A 12,097-nucleotide genomic window follows, 5' to 3' on the forward strand; every position below is an offset into this window, starting at 1 on the left:
AACTGTGCTTTTTCTCTGAAATTTTCAGGTTCCTCCCCTGAAAAAACGGGGGGTGGGGAAACCAGGGTTTTTTAAAGTTTATTTTTCTAGGGTTCCCCCCCCCCAGGCCTTCACATCTCTATTGCTGGGTGACCTTGAGGCCGATCAGTGGCTTCCAACCTATCCTACCTTGCAGGATTCTTCTGAGGATAAAAGGGAGGCACCATATATTCTACCCTGAGATCCTTGGAGGAAGGGCAGGATACCAATGTATATATTGGGATGTATCCAGCCAAGTCCTACTCAGAGTAGACCCACTGAAATTAGCGACCCTACATCAGCCATGCCCATTAATTTCATTGGGTCTGCTCTGCATAGGACTAGTATTGAATACCACCACTAATAATAGTAATAATAATGCTGCTGCTGCGAAGTGCATTTCCTGGAGCAAGTGCAGAGTGCCTGCAGAGAGTCCCCATGCATTGGGGATTAAGGGGAAGGGTTTCTAAAGGAGGGGGTGTTGAGCTTGAGAGCCCTGAGCAGCGGCCTGCTTTGTGTTTACTAGCAAGCCAACGGCGGAAGGGAGGCTAAGCTGTGGGGAAGGGCCGTAGCTCAGTGGTAGAGCATCTAGTTTGCATGCAGAAGATCCCGCGTTCAATCCCCAATAGCATCTCCAGGTAGGGCTGGGATTGTCTCCAGCCTGAAACCCTGGAGAGCTGCTGCCAGCCTGTGCAGACATGCTGAGCAAGATGGCTCAATGCTCTGACTCAGTACAAGGCAGCTTCCCGATGCCACCCGCTAGACATGGAGAAAACTGTAACTCTGAGCTATGGTGGGAATAATTCCCCTTCAGTGGAATTCAGCTGAGGTTTCTCTGCATTGACGTTGAGGCGTCGCAAATCCCTTCCCAAGAAGGTCCTGGTTTGCATACTGTACATGGGGTTGCATCCAGCTAAGTCCTACGCAGAACAGACCCGTTGAAATGTATAGGCTTAAGTAAGTCATGTCCATTCATTTCAGTGGGTCTCCTCTGTGTAGGACTCACCATGGAGGCAGCCCGCCAACGGCTTTGATGCCACGACAGCGGTGGTTCTCCAGCCCGAGCAGCAGTTGTGTCTGTCGGCACCTTGCGTTTCTTGGTTGCTTGCGCAAATAATGTGTGCTACACGAGGCAAACAAATAACGTATCTATATCTGCAAGGAGCAGTCAGGCAGATGAGTCTGAAGTGGTATAGCCCTGGGACAGGCTTTGCACCTCACTGAGATCTAGGCTTCAGAGTAGCAATTGTCTGTGCACTGCACTGTCTAATCATCACACCCTCCTGTCTGTCTGTCTTCAGTGCTTCTCTCTCTCTCTCTCTCTCTCTCTCTCTGATCCTGTTGCCTGCCGGCTGCATGAAGATTACAGATTCAGTAAAAACTCTTAAGCAAGAGAGACTGCTTTTAAAGCACTGATCTCCCTCCTACATGCCTTAAAGATGACCTTCCTGCAGCAGCGGGAAATTCTAACTTAAGGCTGTGCTGTGAGAATAAAATGGGGGGAGTGGAACCTGAAATCCCTGTATTATGCTTCAAATTTAAACCCTGCCCTTCCAAAGGAGCCCAGGGTGGCAAACATATCAAAACAATTTAACGACAACAAAAAGAAAAGTATTCTAAAAACAGAAACATTCTAAAAACACAGAGTTTAAAAACATTCTAAAACAGTTACAGTTTAAAATGCATGGTGATGATGATTAGAGGGCCTCAGTACACGTAGCAGAAGCAAAATAAATTGTGAAAACTGTGGGGTGCATATACATACACACATTTACTTTATTGGCATAATTTGTACAGGTACAATGTTAGTCCTGTTCTGAGTAGACCCATTAAAATTAATGGACGTGACAAACTTGGGGGTCATTCATTTCATTGGGTCTACTCTGAGCAAAAGTCAGTTGGATACAACCCAGAGAATTTCGCTTTTCACGGCAAAGAAATTCAGTGTACCTTGGGATAGCTATCTTATCTTGTTTCTTTAATATGTAGACTTAGGGTGGGTGTGTTAAAGCCATGTTGGAATCGTCTCTTATTCGGAGACCAAAACAGGCAGGTGGATAGATGCTTATGCTTTCTCAGCCTGGCTCATTTGCTTGGAAGGAATACGTGGCGATTGTCTTCTGTCTCCCTTTCCTCCTGACAAGGAAAGAAAAGAAAATCATATAAGCAGCCATTTTCAAGCCAAGAAATCTGCTACCTAGCTTGCTCCCCTGAGTACGTTTAGCGGGCATCTGGTAGCTTTGGGTTGCCCCGAGAAATAAAGAAATTCCTATTTTGCCTCACACACACATTTAATGCTGAGGGTGTGTGTATATCCCCCCCACAATTAATGACAACAATGACAGGTGTCAACTGTGCGGCCATGATGGGCCTTCTGTGTGTCCCCTTGTCCTGTTTGGAAGGCCCCAAGGTGGAGCTCCGTACCTGCCCACGTAGATAAAGGACCCCCGTTAAGGAGCAGGCTCTCTTGAGGGAATAAATTACCCTTGGAAGGGGCAGGGAAGTATTAATGTTCATAATTAATGCCCCCATTGATGGAGGAGGGAACTTTCCTAGCAAATTGGAGTACCGGCAAGGACAGGCCCCCAAAGAAAGCCAAATAATATTTTTTTTGTAAATAAACGTGCAAGTTTTAGCATATGATTATTTCTTAACATATTTATCCTGCCCTCCATCAAAGAGTTTAAGGCAGTGTACACTGAGGGCTCTCCTCCCTCTGTCCTACCCTCCCTCCACCATGTCATCCTCACAACAACCCTGCGAGGCAGATTAAGCTGAGAAATAAGGCCTGTGCATGCCGCGTGTCATTAGGCAGAGGGAGACGGCCGTCTCAGGCAGCTGATATTGGGTGTCACAGAAGGATTGCAAATCGTTACTTTCTTTGAGGCGGCGTACGTACCATACATTTAAAGCACATGACTCCCCCCCCAAAGAATCCTGGGAACTGTAGTTTGTGAAGGGTGCTGGGAAGTGTAGCTCTGTGAGGGAGTAAACTACAAGTTCCCAGGATTCTTTGGGAAAGTCATGTGCTTTAAATGCTCTTTTAAAAATACACCCTAGAAAGCATGGGAGAGGTTATCTGTAGGGACAGAGCCTTCAACTGGAAGAAGGGTATTTAGTTGGTAAAAGCATTCTCTCTTGCCCCCTCCCCCCCAGCTCATCCTCCCCACAGACTCCATATTTAGGATGGGTCTTTTGCAGATTTGGATCAAGATGGGTAGTGGTCTTGGTTTTGTTGTCTCCAGAGAAGTACACTTCTAACACCCTGCACTTCTTGGTGGAAGAGTGGGAGGGGAGCGAATGGGATGAGAGATTTGAGCTAGCAAAGGATTTCTAAGTGCATGATAAATAGGGATCAACTTCTCCCCCAATCAACTATTTGGCCCTGCCATGTAGGAACTTTAAAATGTGGGTTATGGCCAATCGGGGGTTGAACAGAGCTTGAATAGGCTTCAGAAATTCACTTGGATGGACTCAGATGTTATCAGCGAGGACTGCTGCTTAAGGAAATCCACAACTGCAAGCAACTGTGTCAGGAAAGAAAGCGGTATTTCTTTTCGATAGTACGTTTAATGTGCATTTGAGTTTACAGTTGCAGGAGCCTCTTACGTCACATTTCTGGCAGGGAGCTTACAGTAGAGCCCCCATTTGCAAACTGGGAGTGGTTTGCCCCAGTGACCCATAATGTGCCACTGGAGGAGCTAGGGTCCCAGGAGCCCTAATTCTGAGTCCAGATTTCTTGGTGCTGGATGGTGCTAATTCTCAAAAGTAGCATCATGTCAGAAGCTGGGTTTGATGAATCATTTGGGGTGTGTGTGTAAAAATAATCCCATACATAACGGGGTCAGGATTCATGAAATGTACTGTCTTGAATATTTCTTCCACCAGGGGGCAGCATTTAGGTTGAGGGTGATCACTGTTCTTTCCTCTTGCCCTTTGACCACCCCCAGCCAAGGAAACCCTCCAAAACTGTGAACAAAGGACAAATGAGGTACACTAGTTTCCCCTTACACAAGCAAGAAGCCTCAAAGCATGCTAGAAACAACCAAGCCACCCCCATGAGATCTAGCCGCCTTGTGATTTTTTTAAAATAAAAAATTCTTTCCTTTACAAATCCAGGGAACAGTTTTTTGATGTTTGGGTTATCCCTTTGCTTCCTAAAACTGTTTCACTCCCCAAATACCAAAGTGTTCGGGATTTCGGAATTCTGGGTACCCTCGCTAAACAGCCTTCTTCTTCCCAAGTAAGAAGAATTAGTGTTGTGCTGACTGATTAAAAGGAAGAGCAGAAGTCCTCTGACTGCACTCCAGGAAATTGTGTCAGAGTCAGAGATGGATTTATCCCTCTCCACCAAAGAGTGAACTGTAGAACCCATCATGAAGGGTTGGTAAACGCAACCTAGGGCTGTTCCTAGTCTGTACTAGGCCTTTTGGGGCATGCTTTGACGTCTCTGGCATGGTCAGGGTCAAGGACAGCACCTAGGCCTTGGCACGTCCATCTAGTTGGACGGCAGGAGCATGCACACTTACTGCTGCATCTGAGGTTCTCTGTCCGCTGGCTCTTGCGCTACCGGACGGGTGAGTTTTAATGTTGCGCAGCAGAGGACTCCAGCGAAACAGCTGCGCTGGTAGAAAATGGTTGAGTGTCGGATTGTGCCGTCTGCTATACAACAAAGTTCCCAGCAACCTGCTTCTGCACTTCTGGGCACAGCAGCGTCCCGCTGGCGCAAAAATTTCGCCAGTGGGAGCAAGTATACCGCTAAGTGACTTTAACTTAGTGCTACGTTGGATGCAACTTGTATCCCGGCCATTAAACCATATAGTTGTGGGTGGTGGTGAGAGAGCGGCTGTCCCCTGCTACCTCTGAGCAGGAGGATTGCAGCTAAGCCACATGTGTAAGAAGCGCCACTTTCTCTCTCTGCCTTCCTGATCCAGATCTTGGCATGCCCAGCCCCTGCCTGAGTGTTGAGTGCACGTTTGGGGCTACCTGCGTGGTGAAGAACCAGGAAGCTGTGTGCGAGTGCCAGCAAGTGTGCCAGAGCATCTATGATCCGGTCTGCGGCAACGACGGGCTCACATACGGCAACCCCTGCGAGCTGGACGCCATGGCTTGTGCCCTCCGGAAAGAGATCAGGGTGAAGCACAAGGGCCCTTGTGGTGAGTTTTTGAAAGGATGGATTCCCAGGCTCAGTTTGCGGCAGCATCTCCAGGTAGAGCGAGGAGTGTCCCCTGATTTGAAATCCTGGGGAGCCTCTGCCAGTCAGTGTAGACAGTACTGAACTAGATGGACCAAAGGGTCTGATTCAGCATAAGGCCGCTTCCTGTGTTCCTCTGTCTTAAGGGAAAGGCCATAGCTCAGGGGCAGAGCATTTGCTTTGTATGCAGAAGGTCCCACATTCAGTCCTTGGCAGCATCTCCCAGTAGGACCACTGCCAGTCAGTGCAGGCAATACTGAGCTAGGTAGACCAATGGTCTGACTCAGTATGGATCTGCTTCCTACACAGACAGCCTTCTGGAAGTGAAATGCTGGCCTCATATGTGGGGAGAAGCGTGAGGCTGGCATCCCGCATGGCTTGGAACTCTTTTTTTATCTTGGCAGAAAGACCCCCTCTTGGCTGAGTGCTTGGCGCTGGCGTCCTCTTGCATTCAGTAACCAAATTGCATTACATCCTTGGGTAGTGAGAGACGTGGAGAGAACAAAGCTACCTTGCTCTGAGCAGCGGCTACAGAACGGCTTACGTTTGGCTGCCGGTCAAAGCAGCTACGGTGACTTAGCAGGCGAGCCGGATTGCAGGTGGATTCGTATCCCTTGGCAATGTCGGTTCCCCCACCCGTGGCCTAGCCGCGGGATGGGATTATGCTCAGCGGAAGCGGGCCGCTTCCCAAGCGCGAACCGTCTGCGGGGACAGGCGGGGAGATCGGAGCCTGGGGGGAGATGGGGGCTGGTTCTCATGCCAGACCCTCCATTTGAGGCGTGCCCTTGCATGCTGGGGCGCAGCAGCTGATAGCACGTTGCCAACTCCAAGCTGTAATTAAATTGGCAGGCGACAGGGAGAGTGCAGGTTAAGATACTAGGCGCAATTCAGCAGGGTGGGGAGGAGGCATACCTTGCTCAGGCCCCCGTGGAGATGTACAGGGGCTGTGTAGTGGTGGGGAAGGGCCTTGCTTCGCATGCAGAAGGCTCCGGTTCAATCCCCAGCAGCAGCATCTGCAGCTGAGGAAGACTCATTGTCTGAAATCCTGGAGAGCTGCCGCCAGTCAGTGTAGACAATACTGAACTAGAGGGACCGAGGCGGTACAAGGCAGCTTTAAGAACATAAGAACATAAGAAGAGCCTGCTGGATCAGGCTAGTGGTCCATCGTAGTCCAGCAGGCTCTTCTTACAGTGGCCAACCAGATGCCTCAATGGGAAGCCCGCAAGCAGGACCTGAGTGCAAGAACACTCTCCCCTCCTGAGGCTTCCGGCAACCCACCCCTTGATGCCAATCAGCATCAGAACAGCATAGACCTATAAGGGGAGCTCTAGTCCAAGATGTCACAGCTCTCCTCCTCTTCCTTTCCTCTTTTTCTGGGCACTAAAAGAACTGCAGTTTGAGGAATGAATTATGAAGATGAACTACCTTTCCCAGTTCCCCCTCATCCCTCCCTCCCCTCCCACCCTACGCTGCAAACATGCACATTCGCTCAAGGAGATGGGGAAAAGGAAATGGCAGGCGCCGTGAATTATCGGTGTCATGTTGTAAATGCATCCGCTCCCAGAAAGGAGAAGCTATTAAAAAATCAGAGAAAGGAGCCTGCGGGGTTGTAGGGCCTGTTTAGAGAGACACAAAGTATTCATCACCCTTCACCATAGATTTAATGGGCCTAATGTGGACTGCCCTCCTTTTGCCATGCTCTGTCCCAAAAGCACTTTCTGACTGATGCTTTTGAATGGCAGTCATTGAAGCCTTTCCGTGCTGAGAAGTAGAGAGAAAAATGGGTGCTGATGGTGGATTAATTTGTTTTTCTGGATCAAGCCAGTCATCGACAGGGGCAGAGGTTCTGTTAGGATTTGGACAAGACAATGAGCACACCAGGTTGATTCTTTTCCCACATTTTATATAAGCCACATTCACACCATACATTTATTCCTCTATTGTTCCACGTTAAACAGTCATGGATTCCCCCAAAGAATCCTGGGAAGGGTAGTTTGCGAAGGGTGCTGAGAGTTGTTAAGGGAGTCCTATTTCCCTCATGGAGCTACAATTCCTAGAGTGGTTCAACAATCAATCCCTCTTCCCAGGGAACTCTGGGAAATGTAGATCTGTGAGAACTGGGCTTTCCTAGCATCTCTTCACACTTTGTCTGCGCTAACACAACCCAAATCAATACTTGTCTTTGAGGTGAGCACTATAAGCCAGAGACTTGTGTTTCCCAGCCAGGAAATGTGAGTCTCGGTGACATCTTTGCTTATGACCTAGCCTGCTTGCCATGGATAGTGGCCTTGACAACCCTAACACCCCACTCCACCCCTGTCGTTTTTCCTGTCCTCAAAGAGGCAGGAGTGTGAGGGTGGGTGGTGGGTGCAAAAGGAAGTTAATCAAGTGGGTCGGACAGATTGCTGGGGCTTGTTCTAACAACAGTACACCTGCCCTTGCCCCAAGAGGCCCCATGCAAAACAACAGCTTGCAAATCCCCACATCTCTCCAGTAGATCTGGAAGTACCCTTTGAAACGCTGATTTGCAGCAGCGCTTTCCTACCAATATGAGCTTGCGGCTTATATTGCTTTGTAATCGTTCCTGTGCTGGCACTCCCTTCCTCCTCCCAGTTTTAGAAGCTTACGATGGAGCTTGGGTGACATTATGTTGCTGTGGCTCCTGGCTCTGACAGATTTAATGGCTGCTTGTCACCTCTCCGCCTCCGAGTGCCCCTCTCTTTTCCCTTCCTTGGGGTCAGCTCCCTCTGCACGGAGTGCCACTGAATGGGGCTTAGAGCGGGGGGAAATGGTTGCAGGATTTTTATGGCCGCCCTGACACTTCATTAAGATGAAGAAGAAAAAGAGATGCTTCCCCGACTCCCCCATTACCATATTCCATCCCCAGCCAAGGCAACATTCAGGGTCATTTGGAGGCATCAAGAGATGCTGTTAAAAGTGGATGCTGCCTCTTGTACTGCTTTGCCCTCTGCCAGTTTTATGGCTGAGGCACTGAACTAGAGGGACCACAGCGCGGCTGTCTGCAACCTTGGACTAAGGGGTCTGACACAGTATAAGGCAGCGTCCTGTGTTCCTACGTTTTAAGGGAACAGCCACGGCTCAGTAGTAGAGCATTCGCTTTGCTTGCAGAAGGTCCCTGCTTCAGTCCCTGGCATCTCCAGGTAGGGCTGGGAAGGATCCCTGCCTGACAGCGGCTGTCCAGGGTTGTGGGCTTCCCAGAGGGGCATCTGTTTAGCCACTGTGAGAACTGGATGCTGGACTAGATGGACCGCCGGCCTGATCCAGCAGATTCTTCTTACGTTCTTATAAATGGAAGGAACGTAGGTAGCTCATTGGCAGAACAGCTGCTTTGCATGCAGAAGCTTCCAGGTACAATCCCTTTCCAGGTAGCACTGGGAGAAAACCTTGCATGGAACACTGGAGAGCTGCTGCCAGTCAGTGTAAACAGTACTGAGCTAGATAGACCAATGGCTTGACTCAGTATAAGTCCGTTTCGTTTGGTCCTATGTCTTAAAGGAAGGGCCGCGGCTCAGTGGTAGAGCAGGTGCTTTGCATGCAGAAGGTCCCAGGTTCAGTCCCCGGCATCTCCAGTTGGGTTGGGAGAGGCTCCCTGCTTGAAACCCTGTTAAGCATTTGTTGCATAGTTACAAAGAAAGTCCATACATAGAAAAATTCATGGTGCAATATACCGTTTCAATGATAAACACAGAATAAAAATAAATAAACAAAGGTCCAAAAATAGTTATACATCATTTGAGTTAAGTTCACGTTATAAAAACAGTGTTTTTAAATCCTGCTTCAGCTCTATGGGATTCATAATTCATCATCATTATGAATTTACAGTTTCTAATTCTCTAGTAAAACATAAGGCATTGGTCTTAATGGGCAACCTTAGGCCATGAACACATTCTCTCTCTCTGTATGTCTACCTACATCACAGGGTTGTCGTGCAGATAAAATAGGGTTGTGGGAGAAACCAGAATACCAGTTTAGGCTCCTTTGACTATATTTTTATCTCTCTCCCCCTCTCCCCAACATCAGTCAATAATCTTTGTGTGTGTATATATAGTATATGTATTTCCTTCTCCTTGATTTTAGACCATTGTGGAAAATGCCAGTTTGGCGCCATCTGTGAGGCTGAGATGGGAAGGTGTGTGTGCCCCACTGAATGCGTCCCTTCTGCTCAGCCGGTCTGTGGCACGGATGGAAACACTTATGGGAATGAGTGCGAACTCCATGTGAGGGCCTGCACCCAGCAGATCAACATTGAGGTGGCGGCACAAGGCGAATGTAGTGAGTTTCTCCCTCGCTTCAGTCTAGTTCTCACTGATGGGGTCAACCAGAGCCACGGATGGACCACTTGAGACTAGTTGGAGGAAGGGCTGTGGCTCAATGGTAGAGCCTCTACTTTGCATGCAGAAGGTCCTAGGTTCAATCTGCGGCATCTCCAGGTGGAGCTGAGAGAGACCTCCCCCATCTGAAACCCTGGAGAGCCACTGCCAGTTAGTGTAGACAATACTGAGCTAGGTAGACCAATAGTCCAATTCAGTATAAGACAGCTCCCTAGATATCTTAAGGGAAGGGTTGTAGCTCAGTGTTTAGAGCATCTGCTTTGCATGCAGAAGGCCCCAGGTTCAATTCCTGGCATCTCCAAGTAGGGCTGGGAGAGATCCTTGTCTGAAACCCTGGAGAGCTGCAGCTGCTAGTCAGTGTAGACAATACAGTGTAGACAATAATGGTCTGACAGAGTATAAGGCAGCTTGCTGTGTTCTTAAATTTGCCCCATGGGCTTGTGGTCCCCTCATTATGTAACTCGTCGTCTCTTGTCCTCCCCTGCCTCTTCTCCCACTTCTAGAAACCTGTGGGGCTACGACGTGTTCCTTCGGGGCCAACTGTGTGGACGGACAGTGTGTCTGCCCACCCTGCGAGAAGCAGCCTTTGGCTCGAGTGTGTGGGAGCAATGGCGTCACCTATGACAATTCGTGTGAGCTGCGGGTGGCGGCTTGTCAACAGAAGAAGGACATTGAGATATCAAGGGTGGGCCCTTGTGAGGATGGTGAGTCTCGTCTCTTGCCTCCTGACCCCAGGATGTAAAGCAGGGGTGGAGAACTGGGCCAGGCCAGCATGGTGGATTCTTAATTCCCCTACCCTCCCTGCAGGCCAACTTTGATAGGTGGGCAGGGCTGCCCACACCTCAGAGTTCAAAGAGACTCCTTGTAAGCACCAATCAGCTGATCAGCAGCGATAACCAGCTCCTTTGGAGTCCGTTTTCAGGTGTGGTGTGGATTCAAGCCGCACCTGCAAAGGGACAAAGCAAGAGCATAACAAGATAAGAAGAGCCTGGCTGTTAGACCAAGCCAAAGGCCCATCTAGTCCAGCATCCTGTTCTCAGAGTGGCTAACCAGATGCCCATGGGAAGCCCACAAGCAGGTACCTGTGTGCAAAGGGCACGCTCCCCTCCTGCAGTTTCCAGCAACTGGTATTTGGAAGCATTTGCCTCCACCTATGGAGGCAGAGCATAGCCATCACGGCTAGTAGCCACTGATAGTCTTTTCCCCCATGAATTTGTCTGATCCTCTAAAGTGGGGCTTGCTGTCAGTGATGGAGGACTCCGTAGTGCAACTGATCCCAGTGGGGCTTGCTGTCAGAAAGCCCCCCCCCCAGATTTCCAGCTCAGGTCAGTCTGTGACCCACACCCTCACCATACATTTAATACACTATTATTCCACTTTAATCAGCCACGGTATCCCCCCCCCAAAAGAATCCTGGGAACAGTCGTTTGCTAAGGGCACTGAGAGTTGTGAGGAGACCCCCTCTTCCCCCTCATGGAGCTACAATTGCTAGAGTTCCCTGGGAAGAGGTATTGATTGATTGCCAAACCACTCTGGATATGGGCTAATTGAAGTAGTATCATAGTGCTTTAAATGCGGGTCGGCAGCGAGAGTTTCCCTGAGGAAGTGAAAGTTGGCATTTTTGGCAGTGGTGTGTGTGTGAGAGAGAGAGAGTAGTGTGGGATTCTTCCTATTTGTTCTTAGGCGTAGAGAGAGACATGAGCTGGCAAGCCTGGCCGGAGGTGGGTTGGGAGGCAAAGAGACAGAGTCTCAACGTACAAGCCCCTTTCTTTTATCCCCCCTCCCAACTCCCTCCCTCGTTGCACCCGAAGCCTGTACTGTTGGCCAGGTGAGCTCAGAAGGCTTCCAGCCGTTGCCTAGCAACCGCCGCACACACCTCTGAGCCCCTGCTTTCCCTCTGCCGATGCTGCAGTTAAGCGATCCCAAGTAGGGGTGTGTGCCCACAAGTGCACAGTGATGGGGTGGGTGGAAGCGGCTTTCCTCCCTGCATCCATTACGCTCGCCTGCCTCGCTGTTCTGTCGCAGGCGCCTCCCTCCTTCCCTCCTATAAAACCCTCCTCCGTCTCCCTGTCTTTTTCTCTGCCAATAATAAAAGGTGACGGCACGGTAACAGGCCTCGGTGTAGAGGCTTATCAGTGCTTTAATTTCACACTTCAAAGAGTGGAGGGAGGTGAGTGGAGGAAGCACCACAGTATTCCTTCTCTCCGCCCCCTCCCCAGTTTGCTCTTGTTTCTTGTCCTGTGGGAGGAGGTTTGGGGGTAGAAAGAAAAAGAAGACAGATCAAAGCTCTCCTTTGGCTATATTACACCAGGCCTCAGATTGCTGCTGCTGCTCCTACTACTACTACTACGGGCTTTTTTGGTACAAAATGAGGTGCCAGTACTCATATCTTGATAAAAGTATTGTGGGTGACAGCATGGGCTGCCATGGGCAGTTAAAAAAGGCGCTAGTATTCCATGCTGCTGAGTACTGTCACAAAAAAAGCCATTATTATTATTATTATTTCCAACTTGCGAGCATCCCATTCTGGTTG

The 12,097-nt window shown here is 49.4% G+C and overlaps 1 protein-coding gene across 3 annotated transcripts in view; it reads left to right on the forward strand.

The window, feature by feature from the left end:
• AGRN (agrin) overlaps nt 1–12,097 on the forward strand; it is a 263,655-nt gene that overhangs the window by 185,093 nt on the left and 66,465 nt on the right. For all 3 annotated transcript variants that reach the window (XM_061602122.1, XM_061602120.1, XM_061602121.1), the window contains 3 exons: nt 4,953–5,174; nt 9,311–9,505; nt 10,068–10,268. In XM_061602122.1, the coding sequence (XP_061458106.1) occupies nt 4,953–5,174; nt 9,311–9,505; nt 10,068–10,268 (618 nt within the window). The remainder of the gene's footprint in view (nt 1–4,952; nt 5,175–9,310; nt 9,506–10,067; nt 10,269–12,097) is intronic.

This window comes from Rhineura floridana, chromosome 18 (genome assembly GCF_030035675.1).
Source record: "Rhineura floridana isolate rRhiFlo1 chromosome 18, rRhiFlo1.hap2, whole genome shotgun sequence".
NCBI classification, from domain to species: Eukaryota; Metazoa; Chordata; class Lepidosauria; order Squamata; family Rhineuridae; genus Rhineura; species Rhineura floridana.